Below are 27,121 nucleotides of genomic sequence, written 5' to 3'. Positions count from 1 at the left end.
CAGCAGGCTCTTCTGATGCAACCTCCCTGTTTGTGTTTTGCAAGGCTGGGGGTGTTTTATAGTGGGGAGGTGGCCCCTCTTGGGGCTGAATTACAACATGCTGAAGCCCTCAGCTGTGTCAAGCGTAAAATGCCCCATAAAATACTGGGGTGTGTGTGTGTTTGTGTTTGTAATGCTAACAGAAAAGACAATGAAACTAGATATTTAATAAAGCCAAAAGCTCAATGTGTATTCTCGCTTTAAAAGGCTGACAATTACTCTTGATTCCAGGATAACACGATCCTGTAGGAAAAGTGTACTGAAAAACTGAGATCGAAACATGGGATACCAGAATCAAATTGATCCTGGATCAAATTTCTGATCCAGGGCCAGACGTCTGAAAAACTAGGCCCTGGACAATGAAATTTTGAAATAACTCTCAGTTAATTCTCCACAGATTTATCAGCTCCATAGGATAAATAATTGTTTGGTCACAGAAGTCTGTCTTTGTCTTATCAGAACAATGATGTCTGTGTTTATTTTTTCCTTTTCTTCTTTATTTTCCAGTCAATGGTGTAAAACTTGAAATTGAGTCGGGTGTTTTTTGTTCAGAGGGCCCCGTATCATGTGAGGCCCTAAGCCAGGAGAGTGCAAACCTGGCCTTTCAGCTCTCATTGAACTACACTTAGGTTTGTGCCTAAACCCAGCACCCACCCTTTCCCTCTTTTATGCCTCCCTCTTCCTGCAAAGGTGGCTTCTCATTCCTTGCTGCCGACGGCTGAACTGGAGGAAAGAGACCTGCTCTCCTACTCTGCCTCTTTAGAAGACGTGAAGACGGCTGTGTTGGGCCTTCTAGTCATTCTCCAGGTAAATTGGATGGCCAGCCCACTTGGTTGATGTGGTGGTTTTTTCCGTGTCCCCTCCTCACCTTCCAAGCCCTTCACAGCTCTGTTGGCATAGTAGAGAGTGGTCTTCAGCAGGACTCAGTCTTCTTGTCCTCCTTCCAGACAAAGCTGTACAGCTTGCCGGCCAGCCACGCCACCCGGGTCTACGAGATGCTGGTTCTGCACATGCAGCTCCATTACAAGCACAAGTACAGCCTCCCCATTGCCAGCAGCATCCGACTGCAGGTGAGACTGCCCCCGCTCTCCCCAAGCCCAGGACGAAGGACGTGTAGGGAAAGGTCTGGGAAGGGAGAGGTCCCGGCTGCCCAAGGGCCTCTGTGGCTGTCTCTAGTCCTTTTGGTTGGTTGGTTTGTTTTTCAAAAACCTGCCTTGGTTTTGATCGTCTCGGGGAAGTCAAGGGGGCCTGGTTTGTGTTCATAGAGTTGGGTTCAGAAAAAACCACTCGGAATGAAACCCGAAAACCACACAAACCACACCTTTGCATATGAATCTCCCCACATCCCTTCACCTCTAAAGGGGAGATGAACTCCTGACTTCCTGGCAGGGAATAATCCCGCCACCACTGCAACTTCCAGCAGTTTGGACCTGCCTGGAACGCTTTGGGGGACCTCACAGTGGTGTCCCTCCCCAACCCCTTAATCCGTTTTTTTAGGTGTTTGACTTCTTGCTCTCGCTGCGGGCCGACTCCCTCCACCGGCTGGGCCTGGCCAGCAAAGACGGCCTGGTGCGCTTCAGCCCCTACTGCCTCTGCGACTACGCGTGAGTGTCTTCGCCCCAAGTCTGTTCATTGCCATTCATGCCGCATCGACAGCAGCCACCTCTTTCCCAAAGCTCTCTTGCCGGTTTCTTGTGGAGCCCGGCCTGCCCTTGGAAAACCACAGAGTCTAGTTACACTTGTTCAAGATGCCTGCTGAATTCAGGCAACATCGTGCTTGCTGTGGAGAAATCTGGGAGGGGAGAGAGAGCTTCCCCCCCCACTCTGCCATAATGCAAGAATGCAAGGTTACCCAATGAAATGGAAGGGCAGTCAGTTCAGGACTGTGAAAAGGAGTGTCCTCTTTCACACCTTGTGCAAATAACTTAAAAGTGTGTCTTGCCGCTAGATGACTAAAAAGGGAAGAGACATGGAGGGGGAAGGAGGAGGAGAGGCCTACCACTTGCTATTCAGCCTATGGCCGTGCGGAGCCTCCAAGTTCAGAGGCAGTCTACCTCTGAATACCAGTTGCTGGGGGAATCAACATCAGGGGAAAGCTATTGCCTTGTACCCTGCTTGTGAACGTCTCCAAGGCTCCTGACTGGCCCCTGTTGGAAATGGAATGCGGAGTGGCATGGGTCCTCCTTGGTCTGGTCCAGAGATGCTTTCTACTCTCCTGTGCCGGAGCTTACTGTTGGTCCGGGAGCTCTTGCTTTTGCACCCTGCTTTGTGGGCTTCCCAAAACCATCGAGCTGGCCGTTGTGGGACAGACAGAGGCCGCTGGCAGGACCTTTTTGGCCTGATCCAGTCCGGGCTGCTCTTAGAGTTCTTACGACAACTTTCTGCTTTTGTATTGCAGGGAGCCCGAGAAGAGGAGTTCTGAGAAGAAACCGGCTGGCACCCTCTCCCCGCCCTCCGGAAGCCCCAGCGTGCCCCCCCAGAGCTCTGCCATCCGAACCGGCCATCTCCCGTACTCCCTGCTCTTTGGGGTTCTCCTGCAGTGCTTGAAGCAAGTGAGTGAGGGGCTGCCATGTGGGAGCTGGAGGTCTCGGGATGGAGGGCGTGATCCTGGGCAGAGAGGGAAAGGCTGAACCCCGAGGAGCTTGGAAGCACCGTCCGCAGTGGGACTCCTCAGTTCAGTTTGCTGCTTCCCGAGGCGTTGTCGTTTTCTTCTTCTTCTTCTTCATATGCGTTTTGCTGTCATTCAGCCACCTTGGAGCAACCCGGAGGGGAGGGGAGCTAGTCTTATCGGAGCAAGGATGAATTGTCCTCTTTGCCAAGCAGGGTCCACCCTGGTTTGCATTTTGATGGGAGACTACATGTGTGAGCACTGTAAGCTCTTCCCCTTAGGGGATGAGGCTGCTGCTTGCATGCAGAAGGTTCCAAGTTCCCTCCCCGGCAGCATCTCCAGATAGGGCTGGGAGAGAATCCTGCCTGCAAGTTTGGAGAAGCCGCTGCCAGTCTGTGTAGACAATCTTGAGCAAGATGGACCAAGGGTCTGACTCTGTACAAGGCAGCTCCCACTGTTCCTATGTCTAGCCTTAAATCAACAGCTTCTGAAATTCCTGATTGTGCAAGGAGTTCTATTATTTATTTCAAGTGGGGTTTTTTTACTTTACTTCCCTGCATTGCTCCCGAAGCAGCTTCCAAAAGACATGAAACATTATGCAAAAATGTATAAAATTCATAAAGGCATTGCAACACTGAAAACCGAATGAAGATAAACAGCAAAGAAGCCGAGAACTTAGTCCAAATCGGGCAAAATACATCACCTAGGAGTGTGTGTATGTATCTGTCCCTATAGCATTCACATTTTATTTAAAATGAAATCTACAAAAAAACCTGCATAAAATGTATGAAAAGCATTTCTTTATTTAAATATACTTAATCAACGAAAAATATCAGTTGAAGAGTGTGCCACATTTTGCCAGTAATAACAAATACATTCCAGTTTCTAAGATAAACAAGAGGCCTGCCTTTCTGGCTTGAATTTTTAATGATGAGTTAATCTTGCCACAGCTCTCCTCGTGCCGCGCTCGGCCTCCGCCATTTCCTGAGCTCCTCTCTTCCTCTTCCTCTAGGAGACAGACTGGAAGGTGCTGAAGCTGGTGCTGAACAAGCTGCCGGAGTCCCTGCAGTACCAAGTGCTCTACTTGACTTCGCCGTGCAGTGTGGATCAGCTGTCCTCTGCCCTCTGCTCCATGGTGAGAGCGCCCTGTCCGCTGCCCTGGCGCCTCTGGTCTTCAGGGCTTGCCCCGAGCCTCTGCCCCACCTTCCCGATTGCCTTCTAACCGTACCCTCTGTAGGGAAATGTTCTGGGTGGCTGCCCCACAACTGTGGACCTCCCACCTCTGGGGAAAGGAGTCCGGGCAGTATCGTAAGACCTTGCTGGCCCTCTCCAACCCAGTGCTCACTGTGGGAAGGCAGCTATGTGGACTTGGCTTATGCGGTTCATAAGAGCAGCCCTGGGGCTGGATCAGGCCCAAGGAGGCCCATCTCGTTCAGCATCCTGTTTCCCACAGTGGCCCACTAGATGCCGCTGGGGAACACAGGTGCAGGCACTCACACAAACACATGTACAAGTACACAGCTCCTGAGTCCTCTGTGGTTTTGTAGTGTGACTTGGGGCTGTGTGCATGTGTGTTCCCTGCTAGCTCACAGACAAAAAGATGACAGAGCGTCTGTGGGGCACCCCCGAAGGCTTCTCCCGCAACGACTTGCACTTGGCCGTGGTCCCGGTCTTGACCGCTTTGATCTCGTACCACAACTACCTGGACAAAAGCAAGCAGGTGCGTGCAGTGTGCGCTGGCCCAAGTGGGGCTTGTGGTGGCCAGTGGGGGAGATGGCCCTGCTCTGCATTCAGCCCCGCTGTGAGCCCTCTAGTTAGGAGAGGAGGACACATTTGCAGACTGAGCAAGCGGGGCTCGTCGGCGTGTACAGGCTGCAGAACTGGGCTTCCTTTGCCCTCCGTTTTTAAAACCCCAGCTGGTGACCTGCCTTGAATGTGTCTGCCCACTCACCCCGGTGAAACCGTTTTTGTTTTTCCTGCCCAGCGGGAGATGGTTTACTGCCTGGAGCACGGGCTGATCTACCGCTGCGCTAACCAGTGTGTGGTGGCTCTGTCAGTCTGCAGCGTGGAGATGCCGGATATTATCATCAAGGCCTTGCCGGTCCTGATAGTCAAGCTGACTCACATTTCGGCCACGGCCAACATGGCCATTCCTCTCCTGGAATTCCTTTCAAGTAGGTGGAAGTCTGCCGTTCTTGTTGCCAGAGCTGGGAGGGAAGGATAGGCGATTTAGGTTTTTAAACTTCAATGGATGAGCTTTTTTGGGGGGGAGTTATTGGGTTGGTTTTAATCTATGCTGTATTTGTTTATGTTTTTAAATTTCATGTTACTTTTACGGTTGTGAGTCACCTTGATCAGTATTGCATGGAGGGCTGTGGGGGAGGTTATAAATATTTTCAATGAAATAAATCAGAGAGGAGTGTTTGGTTTCCCAAGGGAAGCCACTCTTGAAAACCTCGAGCTATTTTAAAGGTAAAATGTGCTGTTGAATGGGTGTCAACTCCTGGTGCCCACAGAGCCCCGTGGTTGTCTTTGCTTCCTCCCACGCAGTAGGAGATGATGCCTTTCAGCATCTTCCTGTATTGCTGCTGCCCGACAGAGGTGTACCAGCGGGGATTCGAACTGGCAGCCTCATGCTTGCTAGTCGAGTCATTTCCCCGCTGCGGTGCCATTAGGTGGCTCGAGCTATTTTAGGTGCACCCAGAAGCGTGTGTGGGCCTCCCCACTCCCACCACACTCACGCTGCCATATCGCAAGGGGGTCCTCAGATGATGTTGGACTAGGACTCTCATCATCCTCTGCCACAACGGCTGAAGGGGGCTGTCACCCAACAGCATCTGGGGGCCCACAGCTGAGACGCTTGGAAAGGCTTCCGGGTGCAGCTCTGAAGGGCCGTGTGGCTCCCCGGTCTGTGGGCATCTCTCTTGGTGGACAGCCTGAGTGGCTTCCAGCTCCTGCCAAAGTGCGGCCCCCTGAAGACAAGGCGGCGGCAGGCACCCAACGGCTCTGTGGCCGGCCAGCTGGCTGACTTGTGTCTCCGTTTCCTCCCCCCTTTCCCACTGGGGATCTCCAGCCCTGGCCCGCCTGCCTCATCTCTACAGGAACTTTGCGGCGGAGCAGTATGCAAGCGTCTTTGCAATCTCCCTGCCCTACACCAACCCCTCCAAGTAAGTGGGGCTGGGGGGCTGGGGTGGGGTGGTCGGTGCTTTCCCCGGTGTGACTCTTCCACTCGCCCCGAAGCAAGACAAGCCAGGCCCTAGAGAAGGAGCAGTCCAGCCCACCACGCAAAGCCCACAGCGTCTTAGAGGCGCCTCGGCTGGGTTTGGCATTTTGGCCTTGCTTTGTTCCAAGTGTGCCCAAGCAACAAAGCAGCAGGAAGTGGGAGCCATGGTAGAGCACCTCCAGGCTTCTCCCAGGTGCTGTCTTGTCTGTCACCCTGCAAACGTCCCTCTGGTGTCTGGTCTGAATGGCAGGAAGCAGGTTCGGGCATGCCCTCCCCCCCCCCACCACCCCTGAGAGCTCAGGGCAGCCGACGCTGTTTGAGTCTCATGTCTTGGATCTGGGTCTCCCCAGCATTCGTCTGACCCTCTCAACCCAGTGACCTTGGCTGCCTTTCAAGCAACTCTAGCAAGAAACCTTCCACGGGGGAGCCCCCTCCCACTCCGTGGTCCCTCTCACAGGTATTCCCAGATGTGGCCGACGACCACTCGCAGCGTCCCCGGCTGCAAGGGCGTTGGCTTGGGGATTCTGGGGGTTGTAGTCAACCCCATTTGGGGATCCCTGTGAGAGTGGACACCGTATCCCACTGTGCGGACTTCTGCACAGCCCTGCGAGCTCCTCGGGCCTGGGAGGGCCCTTTAAGAGAGACGGAGCCCTCTCTTCAGAGCTCTGGCCCTGGGAAGGGGGCAACGCTCCCCCCCCCAGCCCTCCGTGCCTGCCTTGCGGGCTGGAACCGGGGCTCAAGGGGGCTCCATTTCCCCCTCGAGGAGTCTCCCGCCCACGCTGGGCAAAGCACGGCCTGGTGGGCAGGGTCCCCTCCACGTGCCCGGTGCCCGGAGGACTTCAGAGAGTTCAGCTTTGGCTGCACCCAAGGGGGGTGGGCGTGGGGGGGGGGGGCCACCACTTTCCCCCCTGGGCCTTCCAGTGAAGAATGCTGCTCTGACCACACCGCCTCTTTCCCCGCTTCCTGGCTTGCCAGGTTTAACCAGTACATCGTGTGCCTGGCGCACCACGTGATAGCCATGTGGTTCATCAAGTGCCGTCTGCCCTTCCGGAAAGACTTTGTCCCGTATATCACCAAGGTGAGCGGCGGGGGGTGGGTGGGTGGGGGGGAGGAGGAGGAGGAGGAGGAGGGCAGTGAGCCTTCCTCTTTAGCAGGCGCCAAATGGCGGAGGAGACTTCGGCTAGTCTGTGCACGGCCACCCTCCATGGGAACCAGCCGTGGATGGGGTTGGTGACCACTGGGGCGAGGCAGTCTTCAGGGTTCCTCTTCCGTGCCACGAGCCCGGTTGGCGTTCCAGGCAGGGCTCACTGGGTCCCCCCCTGGGCTGGGGGAACAGAGAGCTGGCCTTGTCTTTAGCAAGCGTGACTAGCCCCCTTTGCTAAGCAGGACCTGCTTGGGTTTGCGTTTTGGATGGGAGACTGCGTGTGAGCCTGGGAAGACCTTCCCCGCAGAACAAGGTGGGCAGCCTTGACTCCTCCAGTGAATTGCAGCTGGGGATGATGGGAGCTGTAGTCCCACAGCCTCTGGACAGCCAAGGCGGCCTACCTCTGTCCTAGCTTAGTGGAAGAGCCCCTGCTTTTGCATGCAGAAGGCCTTCCGGGTTCAGTCCCTGGCAGTCCCTCCAGGCAGGGCTGGGAGAGACGCCTGCCTGGAACCTGGGAGAGCCACTGCCAGTCAGGGAAGACGGTGCTCAGCTGGCTGGGCCAAGGGCCTGGCTCTGTAGAAGGCAGCTCCCTCTGTTCCCTTTCTGGCAGGGCTTGCGTTCGAACGTGCTCCTCTCCTTCGACGACACCCCAGAGAAAGACAGCTTCCGGGCTCGCAGTACAAGCCTGAACGAAAGGCCCAAGAGGTGAGTTGCCCCCGGGAGGCCGAAGGGAAGGTTTGCTCTCTCGGGCAGCCGTGCGAGGTGCTTCCTGTCTCTTCCCTGGCTTTCCCCCCACTGATTGCCGCCTGGTTGAGACAACTGGGGCTCTTCTGATAAGCCCAGAGTGCAGGTTTGTATGGCTGAAGCAGCCTCGCCGCAAAGCAGGGCTTTCTCCAACTCGGGCCCCCAGATGATGCTGGATGACTACGACCCCCAGCCGTTGCGGCTGGGGATGATGGGAGTTGTGGTCCAGCAACATCTGGGGGCCCGAGTTGGAGAACCCCTGCCTTAAAGGAGCACCTACTCAGTGGCAGTCTGTGCCCTTTGAAGGGAAAATCCCCCCACTTGCTGCATTGCCCACTCTAGCTACAAGCAACTTGTTCTTTCTCTTCTCTCCCCGTGTCATGGCTGAGCAGCAGCCATTAAGGCCCCCGTAGCTGACCCTGGCACAGAAATCTTTAACAGGTCGTCAGCTTTTAACACCTCACCGGACTTTAATTTTCTTTCTTTCTTTTTTTTGGTCCCAAGTCCACCCAAGTGTTGGGGAGCCAAAGAAGAGTCAGTGGAACAGCCTTGAAAGGGTGGCTGTTGGGTGTGTCAGCAGGTGGTGTTCTTGCTTGGAATTGCTCCAGGGAGAAGAGACCTCGCCCCTCTACTCTTGGCAAGGGGGGCTTGGCCTGGACTCAGATTGCCTCGCGGTTAAAATCCCCACCCCCAGCTTGGCTGCAGCCTTAGACTTTTGAAAACCCACTTTGGGGCTCTAAGCGGTGTGTTGAGTCAAGATAACCCAGGCTGAAATCTCTGCTCGGGCGTGATGTTCATTGGGCAATAGTGGTTTGGAACTTGCCGGACTGATGAGGCTGCCTTTTCTGTAGGTTTGCCCAGGAACGTCTCAGCCTTTCCTTCCTGCAGTGATTCCCAAACTTATTTATTTATTTAGCAAACTTATTGACCGCCTGACTTCCTTAGACTCAAGGCAGTTTTCATAAATTAAAACGATGACGAAGACAAGAGAAGAAGGGATGGCAAGTGCAGGAGAAAGAAAAGGAAAAATAAAAAGAACACCCCCCCCCCACACACACACGTTAAAAACTAAAAGCCTGGCAAAATAGATAGGTTTTCAGGAGCTTCTTAAAGGACAGTCGGGAGGGGGCATTACGAATCTCGGAAGGCAAGGTGTTCCATAAGGAAGGGGCTGCCACAATGCAACAGAGACGGCCCTCCCACGAGTCCGGGCCCCACGTACCTCCCCTGGGCTCGGAACTCTGAGAAAGGCCCACCTGAGACGACCTCACAGGGCGGGTCTGAGTTGGACGGTCCTAAAGGTCCACAGGCGCCAAACCCTGAAGGATTTTATAGGTGATAACCAGCACTTTGAATTGGACCCGGAAGCAAACTGGCAGCCAATGCAGCAACCTCAGCAAAGGTGAAACATGGTCATATTTTCTGCTGCCTATAAGCAGCCGGGCTGTGGCGTTTGGGGCCAGCTGAAGATCCCAAGTGGTCTTCAAAGGCAACCCCAAGTCGAATGCATTGCTGTGGTCCAACCGAGAGGTGACGAGGGCACGAGTCATGGTTGCCAGGGCCTGCCAGTCAAATGACTCCCCTTTAAGCAGAGAGAGTCTCAACTACAGTTTACCCATAAAGCTCCAGAGGAATATAAAGGGTAAAGTGTGCCATCTAGTCGATTTCGACTCTTGGCGCCCACAGAGCCCTACTCCCGTCTTTAATGCAACGCTGTGTCTCAAGTTGAAGCACAGTTGATGGAACTCTTAACCACCCATTCGTTATGACTTGGATCATCCCCTTTTTCTCTCTACTTTCCTATGTTCACCTCTTCCTTTTGTTCTCTCTTTCATTGCCACCATCTTGCCTCAGTATTCTTAATTTCACTACTAATGTTGCAGTACTACTGATTAATTCCATTGCGTTGGAATACTATTGATTCCTAAAGTTGATCTGTTGGCTATTTTTTCAAAACGGCACCACCATTATTCGGGAATCTGCAATAGCCCCAAGTTTTACCTGGAAAGTCGCAGGAGCTGAAGTCATCCTAAAGGGCATATTTGGTGGGAGCTTTTCTAGTCGGTAGCACTGCTTCTTGCCAGAAAATCATTTTTTAAAAATCCCAGTGTGTGTGTGCAGCCCTGCAAAGTTGGGGCATATAGTTTTGGAACCTTTTCTCGTGATATTTCCAGGGCTCAGGCCTGAAACATGCGATTGTGTCGTTGCATTGTGTGTTTGTCCGCTTTCAGCGAGAGGCCTTATCTCCCAGCTCCTGGTATCTCTTCCAGTCAATTGTTGGTTATATTTCTACCCTGCTTTTCTACAAGGAGAGGCTCCCAAGGCAGCTTACAGTTTAAGATGACCTTGTGCAATCTTACTATATTTCACAAGGTGCAATATCTTAGGGGGGGCATCTAGGGAGGGGCAGAAAGAGCTGGAGATGGATTCAGGGGCTGGCTGTGAAAGATGCCCACAGAGGCAACGCCGCCTCAACATTGCTATGGTGAGATACAGGAGTAGAAACTAGAACGTAGCAACTTCACAGGAAGTTTTCACACAAGGGAACTTTGCATACTTCATCGTTGGATTGGCCCTGTAAGAGGGGTTTCCAGATGTTGTTGAATACTGCTCCCATAATCCCTTTGGCCACTGCCCCTGAGGATTATGGGAGTTGTAGTCAACATCACCTGGGAATCCCTGAACGCTGTTCAGAACACTTTCCTATCATGGAACAATAGAAAAGACAATGACCCTTGCTGCTTCAAATCCACCTAGGCTCCCTGGGGAATTCAGAAACTGATGCTGTGACATTGAATTGTAGTTGTCTCCTTTTGTGGGTTAGTTGGGGCTGGTTTTCTACAGCACGTAGAGATTAGAGCGGGGAATGGGGCCTCTTATGCCCAGTGGCTGTCTCTCCCCACTCTGCAGAACAGCTACAAATATATATTTCTTGTCTAGTGCATTGTAGTATTCCAACTGCCGCTTTGAATTAGCTTTTTTAAAAAATTTGTGCTAATTTCCTCTGGTTTTTGTAACATTTATTGATCTGGGGTGGGGGAGGTGCTGGCTTTCTGTTGTCCCCCCCCCCCTTTAATTTTTGAAATGTTTTGTGTTCATGCCTTTGAGTTTTGCTTATTGTGTTTAATTCCCCCCTCCCTGTGTTTTTTTGTTTTGTTTTTTTGTTTGCATCTTCTCATGTTTTTGTGTGTTTGTGTTTGTGTTTGTTTTTTTACATCCTCTTCTGGGACTTTTGTGGCTTTCCAACTTCCGTCCCTCCAATGATTTTCTTCCTCTGCAATCACACCCATTGGTGGGGGCTCTCGGTGCTTCTTCCACCCTAGTAGTTTTAAATTAGCCAAAAGTGCCAGGCAAAGCTTGAATAACTCTCCTCCCGTGAAAGAGCTGAAAGAACCCTCTGCTGTCGATGCCTTCCGGTCCCGCAGCATCAGTGTGTCTGACCATGCAGCCCGCAGGTAGTGATGCTCAGAAACGGTGGGGGGGCCCAGAGCGGCACCCGCTCTTGGCCTGCTTGCTACGATGGGGAGGAGGAGAGCAGGGGCGGAGGGAGAGGGCGAGAGCTGCATGCTGGGATTCTTGCATGACTCCGGTAGGAAGCCGACACCTGCCCATCCTGCTAGCTGGCGAGCGTTTCACTGCATGTCTCCGGCGGGAAGGGCGCCCTGCCCTGCAATGTCGTCTGCCTCGTACAACTCTGTGCCGTTTGTTTGCTGCCCGGGTCTTTCTCCTGTCGCTGGGAGACGTCGTGGAGGTTGCAGTCCGTGACCCTTCCCCAACAAAGCATTTGGGGTCCCGGCAGGATTGGCTCGTACTGTGTCGACAGGACAGGTGGTCACAGAGCCTTTAACGATGGGATGGAGTAGAAGTTTCTACCATGGGGAGCAAGTGACCTCTTGACATAAAGTAACTCGCTGGAGATCAGACACCCTCTGAGCTGTTCCGGGCATTTCCACAGCTGGTTGTCTTGCTTAAGCGTCGCAAGGCATCCAAAATGCAGCCGTTCCCTGTCCAGGGCAGATTCAAGACTGACTCCCTGTACAAGCCGTGGTTTGCAAATCAAGAGCTAAGGCAACGCACGCGCTCCCTCCCACCTTGCTACTCCCTGTTTGTTGCCCACTCTTAGTCCAGGCTCAGAGCTGTCCACCCCTGAAGTCCCGTCCATGGCATGTCCAACATGGTGCTCGGATGTGCCCCAGAGAGCAGCCCATGCTGTTTGGGTGGACTTGTGGCAACTGGGTTGTGCAACCTGATTTAAAAATGCATTAAAATGAGCCACTCCTGGAAGGCAGAATTGCTTTATATCAACGGGTCGGCTCATCTTGTATATACTCTATAATTTTGGAGCAGTTGATTCCTTTGGGTCCTTCTGTTCTTGCCCTGTGGTTAAATTCCTACGATTACACTTCGAGTTGAGAATGAAGCTTACACTTCCTAATGTTTTGTTAAGCCTAAACTCTAAGTCAGTGACTGTATTTCTTGGAGGCCTGTTTTGGAATGGATTCTGGCTGGCCATTTCCCATAGCGGCCAGCAAGCCGGTCCTGCTCCTGACAAGGAAGCCAATTCCCCTGCGCCCTTTCCTGGCGCCTGTGTGGACAGTGGGCGGGCCAGGCAGTGTTACTTTAAGCCAAGGGCTCTCAAACACGGTCTCCAGATGATGTTGGACTACAACTCCCAAGTGCCGTTGGCCATTGTGGCTGGGGATGATGGGAGTTGTAGTCCCAGAAAGGGGCCCAAAGTTGAGAACCCCTGCTCTAAGCCAGTTAAATAGCCAACCCTCGGCTGCTGCTCTTCCTCCCTGCTCTGTTTTAAGGCATGCAGGGTGGTCCTCTTCATGGGACTAGGTTTTTTTAGGGGGGTCTCCTCCACTGCGGAATTGTTAAACTGAGATGCCAGAACGTGATACCCACTGAAAGAGCTGAGCTACCCCCCAGCCTGTTGCATGCCTTAGAGATCATTAAGGGGCCAGCCAGCCTCGTTTATTTTGACAAAATGCCCACCAACTGTTCCCAGCCGCATCCAGACCTCCATCACCAGCGCCAGCCTGGGGTCTGCTGATGAGAACTCCATGGCCCAAGCAGACGACAACCTGAAAAACCTCCACTTGGAGCTCACGGAGACCTGCCTGGATATGATGGCCCGATATGTCTTCTCCAACTTCACAGCTGTGCCCAAAAGGTTGGCTTTTAAGAAATTATTCTTAAGGACCCAATTGTGTGTTTATGTCGGGGGTTCTCCAACTTGGGCCCCCGGATGCTGTTGGACTCCAACTCCCAACATCTCCAGCCACAACGGCCTTACCTGGGGATTATGGGAGGTGAAGTCCAACCACGTTTAATAATATTTAATTGGTTTTTAGAATGAGTTTTATGTTAATTTTAACTTCTATTTTAGGTTACGTTAAAAAATGTAAACGTTGTGTTTAAAATGTTTTGTAAGTTAACCACCCTGAGCTGTTCTGGATGGGCGGTATATAAATGAAATAAATACGGATACGACAAATATTTATATACCACTTTTCAACCAAAGTCCCTAAAGTGCTTTATGTAGATGGAAATGGATAAATAAAATAGCCCCCTGTCCCCAAAGGGCTCCCATTCTAAAAAATAAACCTGAGACAGGTACAGGAAGACCTCGATATTCGTGGGGGTTCCATCTCGCAGTTGTACCATGGATATGGAGACCGCAAATATCGAGGCATTAAAGTCAATGTATGCATGGGGGTTAGGTCAGCTGAAAATGCTTCAAAATTACTTAAAACCGGCCAATATTCGGGGGGGGACATGAGGGGGAGCTCCTTACTGTGCTTTGCTGCTCCCCCAAGTAGCACCATGCCCCCAGAATGGCCCAAAATTGGTTGAAAATTGCCAATTTTTCTTTTCTTTCTTAAAGATGGGAGCCATTTTGTGGCTCCGATGAATAAAATGGCGGCCAGAAATGACTTTCACGGTAATTTCCGGCCACCTCCGACCCACATGGATACACAAGGTCAATGTGTTTTTCTTTTTCCTCCGTGTATGCCGAGGTCAGGTGTCTTTTTCCTGACCATGGATATGTGAATCTGTGGATAATGAATTTTTGTATGTAACGTTCCTATGTTTGATTGTATGTATATATTTTATTTTCTTGCATATTTTCTGTTCAACTGTTCTGTTTTATTTTGTTTTGGGGAAAAATGTTTAAAAAATAATAATCTGTGGATAACGAGGTTCTACTGTATTAGGATCAGCCACAGGAGGGATGCTGTGTTGGGGATGGATAGGGCCAGTTGCTCTCCCCCTGCTAAATAAAAAGAGTCACCACTTTTGAAGGGTGCCTCTTTTGTTCAGTTAGCAGGGAATAAATAAACAAACAAACATCTGGCAGCCCAAGAATAAGAACTCCTGCATTGTTTAATAGTGTGCTTGGCCCAGTTTTCCTGTCCTCAGGTGGGGTGGACCCAAAGAAAAGGCCTCGGAGAAAGATCAAATTCAGCAAATTGTGGGAGGGCAGGTGTTTCAACATCTAATATATCCCTGATGGCTAAGTGGAACCTCCATGTTCAAGAGCAGTGTGCCTGTGGTCATGGGGAGGGCTGTTGCTTTGGTGGCACTGCTGGGAAGAGAAAGCCAGACAAGGTGGCCTTTCTGGGTCTGCCCCAGCGAAGCAGTCCTCGAGGCTCTCTTTGTGGACTGTCCACATCATGGTCTTGATGCTTCTAGGTCTCCCGTGGGGGAGTTCCTCCTGGCCGGAGGGCGAACCAAGACGTGGCTGGTGGGCAACAAGCTGGTGACGATCACGACGAGTGTTGGGACGGGGACCAGGTCGCTCCTGGGCCTTGACTCTGGGGAGCAGCAGAACAGCATGGAGCTGAGGTGAGTCTAGGGTAGGGTGGCCGAGTCTGGCTCTCCCAATCCGGGTGCCTGATTTGCATATTATGTTAATTGGCCTGAAAATAATTTCTGAGCCGAAGAGTGGCTGCACGTTTTCCTCCATGACTCCGCTTCTACAAGGGCTGGAGCTCAGCTTTTTATTTTATATGAAAGCTGCAATCCGGCCGAATCTGGGTGGGCTGAGCAATAGGGCTGAGGTGCTTAAAATCTGGGTGAAACCCGGAATTTCTGGGGGAGCATGGGAACTCTAGTCTAGGGGATCTTTTACTTGTTGCAAACAGTCGTCAGTGGGGAGGAGCCCAGGGAAATATCTGCAGCTGGGCGGGGGCGGGGGGGGGCAGAGGCTGGTCGTGGCTCTCCATGATCTTGGGCAGATGCGGGGCCTTTTGGGGCCGTTAACGGGAGAGGCGGGGCCTGGCCCTCCATCCTGCAAGGGAGGTGCTCCCGTCCCCTCACTGCAGTCCCTCCTGGCACACTGTCAACGATGACTTGCCGCCCAGCAGAGCCAGAACTTCGGCTCCGTTCTGAATCGACCACCTGTCTGCTTTTGACTCCCAGCTCAGACCAGGTCTCGCAAGTGCGGCAGACCAAAGAAGCCCCCGCAAAGCTGGAGTCGCAGGCTGGCCCCCAGGTGGTCCGAGGGCCCCGCAACAGAGTCAGGTCCATGTCTGGTAAGGAAACCCCCCCCACCCCACCCCTCCCCGAATCCAGTACCTTGAATTGGACCCGGAAGCAAACTGGTGACGCATGCAGCTCTTTTTATTATTTATTGTATTGCATTGCATTTGATTTATATGCTGCCCTTCCAAAAATGGCTCAGGGTGGTTTACATCAAAACAAAAACAATTAAAATCAATTAACAATTAAAATAAAAAGTAAATCAAACCATTTTAATTGGTTTTAAATCAAATCATTTAAAACCAACATTAAAAATGTAAAACCATGAATCTGATTATGAGCCTGGGTCTCTTTTTTAAAGTTGGGGTGATTGGCTCCCTCCAAGCAACCCTCCGCATAGCAGCCTGACCACTGCATTTTGCTGGGGGGGGTGTGTGTCTCTCAAACTGAAGCTTCCAAATACCCTTCAGGCCTCCTCCTCCCCCCCCCGCCCCCCAATATATCACAGTCACACAAATACGATATGACAGTTTAGATCCTTCCCGGGATCTCTCCGAAATCCGCTGGATCCGTGCTTCTGTTCTTGAGGCGAATGAGAGCATCCCGCTCCACTTGGCTGTCACTTCCTTCCCCCGAATCCACGTGTAGCAGGTGCCGAGGGCTGCTGCTGTTCTTGACCTGAAGGCTCTCTTGCTGTGCAGGGGGCCACGCTTTACGGGTCGGGGCGCTGGACAGCTCGGCTTCCCATTTCCCAGCCGGCCCGGCACCCCAAGGACCACACAGTTCTCCTGCACCTGCTGCTCGGGCAGAGAAGGCCATGCCTGGGGCTCAGACGCCTCTGGAGAAGGAGAAAGCCAACTTGTCCGCCTTCGTCCCACTGCTCACCCAAGGCTGGGCAGAAATACTGGTCCGGAGGCCAACAGGTAGGCTGTGTGTGTGTGTGTGGTGAGTCAGTGCGGGTGGCAGGGAGGCTGTGTCCTCTTCTGCAGAGAGAGAGAGAGAGAGAGCAATCCCTTGGCCGGCACATGCTCCTCCTGCCCTGCTGCAGGGCTGGCAGGGATTCCGTCAGCGATGGAGTCATTGCCAGGAGGCCCTCTCCAAGGCTGGCAGGGAGGCTGGGCTATGCCCTGCAGTGTGTCTCCCTTGCCGTGCTGCGGGGTGGGGTGACGTAGGCAAGCAGGTTTTGAATTGTGGGCTTGTACGGTTAATGCGACTGGCGCAGGGAGGAGAGCTGCTCTTGCGGCCGCAAGCACAGAGGGTCCCCTTGGCTAAGCTGGGTCTTCCCTGGTCTGCCTTGGAATGGGAGGCTACGTGTGTGAGCCCTGGAAGAGATCCCCCGGACGTGGGAAGAGCTCTTGCACAGCGGGGAGTTGGAAGTCCCTGCTTCTGCTTCCCGGGGGGGGGAACCTGCCGAGAGAGCCTTGGGACTGCGTTGTCAACAGGGAGGCCGTTGTCGTCTTCTCGTGCCTGTCGTTGGCTAGCAGCCCTATCCGCGGCACCCTAATCGCCACCCCCCCTCCCCGATTGCCACCCCCCAGGGAACACCAGCTGGCTGATGAGCCTGGAGAACCCGCTCAGCCCCTTTTCTTCGGACATCAACAACATGCCGCTGCAGGAGCTCTCCAACGCCCTCATGGCCGCCGAGCGCTTCAAAGAGCACCGCGAGACGGCCCTCTACAAGTCCCTCTCGGTGCCCTCCTCCAGCCTGGCCCCCACCGGCACAGCCAAGCCCTTTCTCCTGCAGCGCTCCAACACAGGTGAGGCGGGGGGCGGAAAGACGGGGACACGGTGAAGCCACGGCTGGCCACTCCTTGGGGGGACTCCCAGTTGACAAGCGGGGTCCAACAGGGGGTCTCGAGAAGGGGTGCCTGTTTTTGTGAGACTACAGCTCCCATCATCCCCAGGCTGGGGTTGATGGGAGTTGTAGTCCAGCAGCATCTGGGGGAAACCCCCCCCCTCCATTGGAGAACCCCTGGAATCAAGACCTCACAAATATTCTGCAACTTTTCTGCTCTCCTGGCGTCGGGCTGCAGCTCAGTGGCGTTGCATCTGCTTCGTCTGAGGCAGCTCCTGGGTTAAACCTCCGGCGTCTCCGGTTCAAAAACGCATCAGGGTCGCAGGTGGCGATGGGCAAGGCCCGCCTCTGCCTCGGAGTCTGGAGAGGAGCTGCTGCGAGTCCGAGTAGACCAGCCTGAGCCAGAGGGGTCTGATTTGGGATCAGGCGGCTTCCTCTGTGCAGCATCAGGAGGGCTTCACAGAGGCCCTGCTCGGCACGCTGAAGGCCGTAGGCTCAGTCCCTGGTCAGGCTGGGAAGGGCCACCATCTGGAGCAGCTGCCAGTCTGTGTAGACCGCACCTCGGGCCAGGGGTCTGACTCTGGATCAGGCAGCCTCGCATGCTCCCGTGTCGTAGCAGGGTTTGCTCTTCGGAACTCCCCAGCAGAGAGTTGCCCTGGGGCCAGATTCTGCTGCCTCCCTCAGCACCCCAAATCTTGCTGCAAATTCCCGTGCCTCCCTCTGCATGCCAGTCGACCCCCTCCAGGGGCTCTCCCCTCCCTCCCCTGCCCCACCTGTCTTTCCTCCCGTTGCAACCAGCTCTCCCTGATTAGGTGTGTGGGTTTTAAAAGTATTGCTGCTATTATTTCTTTTATTTTTCCCTCTCCATCTAGTCTCTCTCTCTCTCTCTCTTTCTCTCTCCTTCCTTTTTGATGTAGTTCCTCCCTTGGTTTTTCCCTTCACAGTGGCCTCTTTCTCTTCCATGTACCCGAGCAGTTCTCAAGAGAGGTTGCACAGGAGCATTTCCTGGGCAGGTATTCTTGCATCTCTTTGAAGGAGTGTTTTGAAAGCAAAACAAAAAAAAAAAAAACCACAAGAGAGAGACGAACAGAAGGGGGTGGGTGGGGGGGAAGCGAGCATTGACAGAGAAAGCAATAGCACCAGGACTGATAGACTGTCTTTCCTCGTGGCTCCATTCTGCCCGCCCCCTTCATGTGCTCTGTCTGTCCCTGGTGTCATTGCTCTCGAGAAATGGGATCCCGACGAGCAAGTCCAAGCCAGACACGGCCTCTGTTGGCCCTTAGCAGCTCAGGGTCGCTTGGTTTTAGAAGGGGTGGAGAGAGACGCCCGATCATAGAAAGTGGAGAGGACTGTCAGCCTAAAGCAGGGGCTCTCAGACTGAGCCCCCCGGATGTTGTTGGTCTACAACTCCCGGCGTCCCCAGCCACAATGGCCGAAGGCCCCAGCATCACCCGGCATAGGAGCAGGAGAAATTAAACACTTCCTCTTCGGTTGTCTAAGCTTTTCAATGGCACTGCCAACATTTGTGTGTCGAAACTTCCCCCGCTAAATGAGGTTGAGGAATGTCTGTAATAAAAACAGAGGTGGTCAGAAATTACAGAGAGATCAGCCTGTACATGTGCAGTCCGGACCCTTTTGCTTCTATAATCTACGAAAAAGGAAAAGCACAATGCAAGTTTGTAGTTCCTGGATGTGTGCTGTACAGAATGTTTTCTGTCGGTCACAACAATTTTTTAAAATCTCAAAGTAAAATTCCAGTATGGAGTTGTTGTTTTTATCACAGTCCCAGTAGAGTTTATTTCTGTACACAAATCCTAAAAACAATGACAAACACTTGGTCTGAACTTCAACCCTAAGTTTAAAACACCACCACCACACTACACACACACACCCCTACAATTCAGTTGTTAATTGTCTTGGCAAGGTGCTATTAGCATGAGAAGGGACCAGGTTGTGATTCAGCTGCCTTCAGAGTAGACTCCAAATGGCAGAGTTGGCTGAAAATGGGCAGCAGGGATCCTAGCCCAAGGTGGAGAAGTCGGTAGCCTTTGAGGGGGTGTGCAGGAACCCTCTGGCTTGGAGTGCTTAGCCAGTCCGCACATTTTGTTAGAAGAGGCGTGCTCTGTGTGTGTGTGTGTGTGACGCTGACTCTGAATGGCTGCTTTGAAATGACGTTTGGATATTGCAAACTGCAATCGGTTCCCCAAAAGCTGCTTTAGTGGTGGTTTTTCTTTATCTATCTATCTGGCTTGGGGTTTTTTTGCTGACTTGTCGACTTATTTCTTTTGCGTCCTGAAGATTTCTTTAATCATAATTCTAAAAAAATGAACCTTTGTGGTTGTACAATCCCTTCCCGGTGTTTTTTGTTTTTTGTTTTTGTTTTTGCTGCACATTTTGGGGAGTCTCCTATACTTCAGCCTTTTCCCTTAGGACCAAAAAAGAATAACACTTTTGTCCCCCCCACCCGCCCCCAACACCTGGAAAGTTTGTGGAGGCAACTAGAAAGCATGACCCTTTAAACAAGGGACGGGGTGGGAGGGGGGGAACCCAATTAACTCCCAAGTTGTTGTTTACCAAACTGTGATTGGGTTCATCTAGCATGAAACTGACAGAGATGCTTTCAGCCTCATCACAACAGAAATTATTCTGAAATGGTCCGTGATCAGTAAATACGAAAGCGGTGAGATTTTAGTGGCTTCGGCGTGTGTGGATTTGACTCCTCTGCAGAAGTGACAAGCCACAGCTGACTTGCGCTTTCAGTGTCTCCGGAGGCACCGATCTCAGTTCTGAGCCGGCCTCTCGCTTGCCCAGGGATGCAGGGCCTCCTGTTCTTCCTCGGCTCAAGGTTATTGTCTTGAGAGGCTCAAGCAATGAGGTATAATCTGAGTTCCTCAAGTAGACCATAGTGGCTTGTGCTAAGAAGCCGCTGGGGTGCCAAAGGAGGTTAACCGCACAGCTCTACCTGATGAATGGCCAGCCTGCAGGCAGTATGGATCTCAGGCGGCACGGGGAGGCCTGCTCCAGCCTCAGAGATCAGTTCTTGGGAGGGGGCGGGTGGGTGTGACCCCAGAATGGTCAGAACTGGCCCACCGTCTGTCTCGGGTCCAATTAGAATGCACTAAAAATGTCAGAACACTTTTGAATGTGTGTGATCCTTTCCTGTGCCTAAAGCTAATTGGTGTGTGCATGTGCTGCAGGAATAAGCGCATGTGCGGTATCGCATTCCTTGACATCTTTCCAGCTGCTGCTGCTGCTGTTACTCCTGCCAATACTTGGCAGCCAGGACACCTCAAGAAAACGCCCCAGGAGCTCCTGCTTGGCTTAGAGAGGCCCTGAGGGGGACGGGAAGGGGTCAGGCCGATGAAGGGGGTCAAGGGAAGGAGGGCTCAAGGTGCAGAGAGGACCATTTCTGGAAAAGCCGTGGAGGATGGCACTGATCTCTCCTTGGGGAAACTGGATTTGTCATCCCCGACCAAGAGATGATGTCTTGACGATGTCTGGCGTGCTAGATGGCCATCTCCGACTGGAGGTCTCCTCCCTTTTCATCCTTGGAAAGGCGGTTGGGTAAAAGCTCTTGGGCCCACAGCTTTCCTCACCCTGGAGCATGAGGGCGAAAGGAGATGGGGCGGGCTCAGTGTGGCCGGCCTGCCTGGAGACCCAAGTTGGGGAAAGGCTGGAGGTTCACTGGTCGGTTCACTGCCCTCGTGTCTCTGCTCTCCGCCTTTCAGTGGCTCTTACGTCTCTCTCTTGGTAGAATCTGCGGTCGTTCTGGAAGAAGGAAGCCCACCAGACACGGACTTGAAAGAAAGCGGGTTCCCCCCGGAGTCCCAAGAGATCGAAGACTTTGAAGCCATGTGCCAGGAGCAAAGCCTAGGCGAGGAGAAAGCTGGCAAGGACCATGGGACGTACAGCAGGGTAGGATGGCTCTCGGCTGCCTTATCTTGTGATAAGAGTGGATGGGGAGAACCTGTTGGGCTGCGGTGGTCTTTGGCCGCTGGGGATGATGGGAGGGGTAGTCCAACATCATCTGGGGGCCCAAGGTGGGCTCCTGGGCTAGCTTGACATCTTCTGGCCTGCTGACCAAATTGGGTCACTGAGGACTGTCTTGGCTGGTCCCTAAACCAGCGATCTTAAGGACTGGCTCTTCCTGTTCGAATCAGTCAGCCGGTGAGAGGAGGAGAGCTGGTCTGGTGGTCGCCAGCATGACTTGTCCCCTTAGCTAAGCAGGGTCCGCCCTGGTTGCGTATGAATGGGAGACCATATGTGTGAACACTGCAAGATCTTTCTTTTGCAAAGCTTTCTGGAGAGGCAGGGTCTCTGTCCCTTCCGTCATGATTCTCTCAGGCCGCTGACCTTTTGCTCAACCCCCACCCCCTCCATTCTTGCAGTCCTCTTCCACCTCCAGCCAAGAGGAGAGAGCCCCGAAGCCAGACGCCCTGGGGCCCGTTGGCATCCCCATCGAAAGGGCCGGCAACCTGGAGGAGAGCCGGGCGTTTGAGGCCCTCTCCTTCCAGCCTTCCCAGCCCCTCAGCAAGTCCAGCTCCTCTCCCGAGCTCCAGACCCTCCAGGAAGTCCTCAAGGATGCCGGCACCGAGGAGCCGGCTGGCAAGTTGAGCAGCGACCTGAAGTCCAAGTCTCAGTCTGGCCACCTGGAAGGCGAGGCGGCCAGGAGCTGGCTGGGGAGAGGGGAAGAGGACCGGAGCCCCGGGGCAGCCAGGCTGGGCGGCGGCGGCGGCGGCGGCATCCCTGCCACTTCGCCCCGCTCCCCGAGTGGCCACCGGCCCCGAGGCTACACCATTTCTGACTCGACGCCCTCGCGGAGAGGCAAGAGGATCGAGAGAGACCCCTTCAAGGGCAGAGCGGCGGCTCCCAACGCGGAGAAGGTGCCAGGGATCAACCCAAGGTGAGGGGCTGCCGCCGACGGGGCCCCCTGTCACTGGGACAGGCTTTCGCCCAACTCCTCCAGGCCTGCTCCCATGTCCCGAGCGCAGGCTCCGTGTTTGGGACATGGTGCAGGTTTTCATGCTGCAGTGGTCAGCTGAGGAAACAAGGCGACTGAGCAGCCGCTGGGAGTGGGAGGAGCACGGCTGTGTGCGGTGGCGGGGGGTTCCGCAGGCTGGCTGTGCACCATAGGCTTTTGGTGGGATGGTGCTCAAGGACTTTGCTTTCCTCTCCTCCAGCTTTGTGTTCCTGCAGCTGTACCACTCTCCTTTCTTTGGTGACGAATCCAACAAGCCCCTTTTATTGCCCAACGAAGTAAGCCGAGCCTGAATGTCGACATTTATGTTTTTGGAGAGGGCAGGGCTGGGGCAGCGGGAGTGTGGTGTGTGCTGGTGGGATGCCCGGGTGTTTCTGGAGCGAACCTGGAATCCAAGGACAACTTCCTGCATTTCAGGGACGCTCTCCACATCCGTTGGGGATTCTTGGGGCCTTGGGGAGGGTTTTTGGGTTGCCCGCTCAGTTCCCGGGGGATGCTGGCCCCAGGCCTCTTGCCCTCTGTTCTGATCTGACGCCATGATTTGAGAGCAGGGGACAGCGGTGGCCCGCAAGCTCTCCAGGGCACCTCCTGTTCTCCGAGAGCAGGGGCTCCCAACCTCGCTTCCCCAGCTGCGGTTGGACTACACCTCCCATCAGCCCCAGCCGCAGTGATGAGAAGGGAAGGAGGGGTCTGAGCTGCGGGGAGGCTCTGACTTCAGCCATTGCTCTGAGGGGTTGTGCCCACCGTTTCTGGGGGCATTTGGCCACCCCGAGGTGAAGAGGGCTGCATGTTGCCACCCAGTCCCTCACTGGGATGGACTGGGAGTTGCTGCTGCTGTGATCCTGAGACTTCTCTTTTTGCACCTTCTAGACCTTTGAGAGATCTGTGCAGCTCCTGGACCAGATCCCTCCCTACGACACCCACAAGATCGCCGTCCTGTACGTTGGAGAGGGACAGGTGAGGACCAAGAGGGGGTGGCCCTAGAATGGAAGGAGGGGCTGACGGGAGAGGCGTCCCTTCTGGGCTGGAGTGGCTCAGCTCCTTTGCAGGATAAGCCTCCCTGCACGCTGGCTTCAGGAGCCGCCTGGGAATGCCCTTGCAGTGGGTGTGCCCTGGGTCTTGCTTCTCCCCCAGGGGAGGAGGGGATCCTCCAGCCGGTTCCCCCGGGCCTTCTGGGTCCCCAGATGTTGCTGGACTTCTGCTCCCATAAACTGAGGCTATGCCTCCCATTTGCTTTGGAACGGCGGCATTTTGGCCGGCTCCTCCCCTACATAGCAAACTCCTTGCAAGCAGAAAACCAGCACAGCAGGCAGAGGGCAAGGCTTCAGCCTTTCTCCCTGACGAGCTAGTTTTCCTATGTGCAGGGAGGTCTGTGACTGTTGGTTTTAACCAGGAGGAGTGTTCCAAGCGGGTCCTCCCTGCCTGCAGTGGTGCCGGGCATTTTACTGCCTTGTTTCCGCCTCCTTCTCCTCCATACGTCGGCCAGGCCTAGAACCCTGACATGCTAGCTTTCTGTGTGCATGGAGAGCTTTTTTGTATCACCAGTTCTTCCACCTGCAACCTGAGACGGATGATAAAAGCAAGGCCACCTGAGCAGGGGGGTCATTAGGGGGCAGGGCATCCCCCCCCCCCCGCCCCGTGAATGGCTCAGAGCCCTGGATCCCATCAGCCCCCTTCCTCCTCCACGACTCCTTCCAGCAAGGAAGGGCAGCCGTGGAGGCGCCTGCAGAGAGCGAGGGAGAGAGAACTCCCAGCCTCCCCGGGCTCTTTGCTGCTGCCACCTTCACAGGTGCCAAATCATAACAATATAACAGAGACTTTGAAAAACACACATCCGTATTCTTGGGGGCAGGGTGTGATGAGTGGCCGAAAGTGGGGCTGTGGGCCTGGGCCCCCATTTGGGCCTCCAGCAATGCCCCTGCCCTTGAGCGCTTTCTGGTGGCTGCCCCCCAACCCTTCTCTGCCCCCCACCTCCTGCAGAGCAGCAACGAGCTGGCCATCCTCTCCAACGAGCACGGCTCCTACCGCTACACGGAGTTCCTGACGGGCCTGGGCAAGCTCATCGAGCTGAAAGACTGCCAGCCGGACAAGATCTACCTGGGCGGCCTGGATGTGTGTGGGGAGGACGGGCAGTTCACCTACTGCTGGCACGACGACATCCTGCAAGGTACCTGCCACGTGCGGGGCGGAGGGAGAGGGCCGCTCTTCCCTCCTGCCCTCGCCCTCTCGCTCCCTAAGGTGGAAGCAGCATCTCGGCATCAGCTGGAATATGGCATCTACTGAGTCAGACCCTGGGTCCATCTCGCTCAGGATTGTCTACCCAGACTGGCAGCGGCTTCTGCAAGGCTGCAGGCAGGAGTCTCTCTCTCAGCCCTCTCTTGGAGATGCTGCCAGGGAGGGGACTGGGATCCTGCTGCTTGCAAACATGCAGATGTTCTTCCCAGAGTGGCCTCATTCCCTAAGGGGAATATCTTACAGAGATCACACACACACACACACACACACACACACTCAGTCTCCCATCCAAATGCAAACCAGGGCAGACCCTGCTTAGCAAAGGGGACAAGTCACACTCACTGCCACAAGACCAGCTCTCTTCCTTCCACCCTTTGAAACCAGAGTGCCCTAGGAACTTTTATTTATTTATCTTTCTTTATTTAGCAAATTTGTATACCGCCCACTACCAAAGTCTCTAGGCGGTTTGGGGTACATCGTGCGAAAGCTGAAACGCCTCCCACCAAGAGGCACAGCAAGGGCCTCTTAGATGCTCCCCAATGCTCCCAGTTCCTTGGCTGCTGGGCCGGGCAGGTGGGCTTGGGGGGGGTGTGTGTGTCCAGCCCTTCTGGAGCACGGAGCAGCGTTTCCGGAGCGCGGTGACCTGCGCCTCGAGGATCCAAGAGTTCCTTGCCAGGAGCCCAGTTTGACCCTCGCTTGGCTTTTGCAGCCATTTTCCACATTGCCACGTTGATGCCCACCAAAGTCTTGGACAAATATCGCTGCGACAAGAAACGGCACCTGGGGAACGACTTTGTCTCCATCATTTACAACGACTCTGGGGAGGACTTCAAGCTGGGGACCATCAAGGTAGGGAAACGTGTGCCCGGCAGGCAGGCAGTTCCTCTCCCCCCCCTTCCTCCTGCGAGGGGCTCTCTGCCAAGTCAGCTTGCCTAGAAACTGGGGCTGCGAGTTGGGTTGGGCCGTGCAGCGGGCAGTTCTCCGCCCGGCAGTTCTCGCACCACGTCCTCCAGGGACGGCACTGTGAGCCTGTACACAGCTTGTAACCTGGCTTGGATTATATGCGCCAGAGCACTGCCCCAGGGTTCAGCCCAGGACAGCCTAGTTCTCGCTGCCCCCTCACTCCCTTTCCCTGGCTGCTTAGGAATGGGAGGGATTTTATTTCCCTGCGCTTGGGGCACAAAAAGTGCCTCACCAAAGCCCAGGCCTGAAATGTGCAAAAGAACCACCAAGAATTCCCGGGAGATGCCCAATGCATTTGCCTCCTTGTCGCTGGTCCCAACACATCTTAGAGGGGAAAATCGGAGGGCATAACCAGGCCCCAGACCTCATACTTTGGACATTAACTGCTGGCTGCATGCTGTGTGAGGCCGAACCTTTTTTTCCAGTGGTCAGACCGCAGATGTAAACTTTTGCAAACGTTTTAAGTTGCAAACTTAAGAATGCAAACTTGTAAGTGCTGTAGAACTCCAGCCCTTCAGCCTGAAGAAAGTCTCTGTGAAGTTGGAAAACTTGCATAGTCCTATGCTGAGCACAGCTGATCCGAAGGCGGGGGGGAATTATTTCTCTGGTTGCTAAGGCCCACAGGGCAGCCACCATCCACTGAGCGTGGCTGTCCCAGGCGGGTTCCCTGGCCTTGCCTCTCTTCCACTACCCGGGTGTTTTTTCCCCTCCACCAGGGTCAGTTCAACTTCGTGCATGTCGTGATCAAGCCCCTGGATTACAACTGCAACCTGCTTACCCTCCAGTGCCGGAAAGGTATGGGTTCCAACCGGCTCTCCCCTCTCTTTGCGAAGAGAGCTGCCTGTAACGATTTCTCTCCGAGTGACCCTCTCGGAGCATGGGGAATGGTTCCTCCAAGCTCCTGGGTTGCGGGTAAAAAGGGGGGCTATACATCTAGGGACGGAAGTTCATCCGCGCCCCGTCTCTGTCCGCCTCTCTACCTCCTTCTCTCCTTGGCATCCAGACATGGAAGGTCTTGTCGACACCAGCATTGCGAAGATCGTCTCTGATAAAAACCTGCCCTTTGTCGCCCGTCAGATGGCGCTGCACGCCAACGTGAGTTGTCTGGAGGGCTGTTTCCTTCCCCACTTGTGTTGTGTTGTGTTGTGCTCACTAAAGGCAGTAGCTGAATATAGAGCGTCTTTAGGGGAGTTTGGGCTTGGGGTGGGAGAGGTTGAGGAGCAACTGGGACAGCGCCCAGCAGAATGCGGCTCTCCTTGCTGCTGTCCCGGAGTGGCTGGGCATCGCAGCTGGCTTCAGAACGCTGAGCCCTCGGGGGTCATTTTGTGTCTCTGCTCACGGGGCTGGGGGCTGCAGACCTCTTGGGCGCCTTGGTGCGCGGGGCGCTTGTAGCATGTGGGTCACCTACACACACACACACACACCCCTCTCTCGGTGCCTAAAGAACACAGTGTGTGGTGTGCCTCTGTGTGTGTGTGTGCCGTTCACGGCACAGCTCTACCTGATGAATGGTCAGCCCGCAGGCAGGGCAGCTCTTGTGAACGCTGGAGCCGGGCGGGAGAGGAGCAGACCGAGGTGCCTGGAAGCAGAGGCAGCTGCGCCTCCTTTCGTTAAGCGCCCCCCCCCCCCCCGGCGCACGAGGACCAGCCGCTGCTGGCTTGGGCTGTGCCTTAGACTGAGCTCTTTTGCTTCCCTCTGCCCTCCCTAGATGGCTTCTCAGGTCCATCACAGCCGCTCCAACCCCACAGACACCTACCCATCGAAATGGATCGCTCGGCTGCGGCACATCAAGAGACTCCGACACAGGGTAACGCTCTCTTGACTCCCTCCCGCCCCCCCCCGCCCCCCAGTGGCCCGGTCCCACAGAATTTCCCACCTGTTAAGGGTCTGACATCCAGGAGCTC

At 54.3% G+C, this 27,121-nt stretch overlaps 1 protein-coding gene across 5 annotated transcripts in view; it reads left to right on the top strand.

Moving 5' to 3' along the window:
- The window catches only part of TSC2 (TSC complex subunit 2), a 41,001-nt gene that overhangs the window by 11,533 nt on the left and 2,347 nt on the right, over positions 1-27,121 (top strand). For 2 of the 5 annotated variants that reach the window (XM_053275941.1, XM_053275942.1), the window contains exons 16-40: positions 730-846; positions 987-1,109; positions 1,537-1,643; positions 2,438-2,591; positions 3,660-3,782; positions 4,233-4,367; positions 4,632-4,821; positions 5,721-5,814; positions 6,846-6,948; positions 7,625-7,719; positions 12,770-12,934; positions 14,458-14,610; positions 15,187-15,299; positions 15,948-16,169; positions 16,785-17,003; positions 17,959-18,054; positions 20,796-20,956; positions 21,430-21,944; positions 22,222-22,297; positions 22,890-22,976; positions 24,000-24,186; positions 24,964-25,103; positions 25,934-26,012; positions 26,221-26,312; positions 26,926-27,024. In XM_053275941.1, the coding sequence (XP_053131916.1) occupies positions 730-846; positions 987-1,109; positions 1,537-1,643; positions 2,438-2,591; positions 3,660-3,782; positions 4,233-4,367; positions 4,632-4,821; positions 5,721-5,814; positions 6,846-6,948; positions 7,625-7,719; positions 12,770-12,934; positions 14,458-14,610; positions 15,187-15,299; positions 15,948-16,169; positions 16,785-17,003; positions 17,959-18,054; positions 20,796-20,956; positions 21,430-21,944; positions 22,222-22,297; positions 22,890-22,976; positions 24,000-24,186; positions 24,964-25,103; positions 25,934-26,012; positions 26,221-26,312; positions 26,926-27,024 (3,645 nt within the window). Of the gene's footprint in view, positions 1-729; positions 847-986; positions 1,110-1,536; positions 1,644-2,437; positions 2,592-3,659; positions 3,783-4,232; positions 4,368-4,631; positions 4,822-5,720; positions 5,815-6,845; positions 6,949-7,624; positions 7,720-11,084; positions 11,214-12,769; positions 12,935-14,457; positions 14,611-15,186; positions 15,300-15,947; positions 16,170-16,784; positions 17,004-17,958; positions 18,055-20,795; positions 20,957-21,429; positions 21,945-22,221; positions 22,298-22,889; positions 22,977-23,999; positions 24,187-24,963; positions 25,104-25,933; positions 26,013-26,220; positions 26,313-26,925; positions 27,025-27,121 lie in introns of all 5 variants that reach the window. The other 3 variants (XM_053275946.1, XM_053275943.1, XM_053275944.1) reach the window with 3 other exon arrangements.

This window comes from Hemicordylus capensis, chromosome 13 (genome assembly GCF_027244095.1).
Source record: "Hemicordylus capensis ecotype Gifberg chromosome 13, rHemCap1.1.pri, whole genome shotgun sequence".
In the NCBI taxonomy this organism is placed as follows: domain Eukaryota; kingdom Metazoa; phylum Chordata; class Lepidosauria; order Squamata; family Cordylidae; genus Hemicordylus; species Hemicordylus capensis.
Note: the sequence above shows the minus strand (reverse complement) of the source record. Positions and strands in the feature narration are given on the sequence as shown.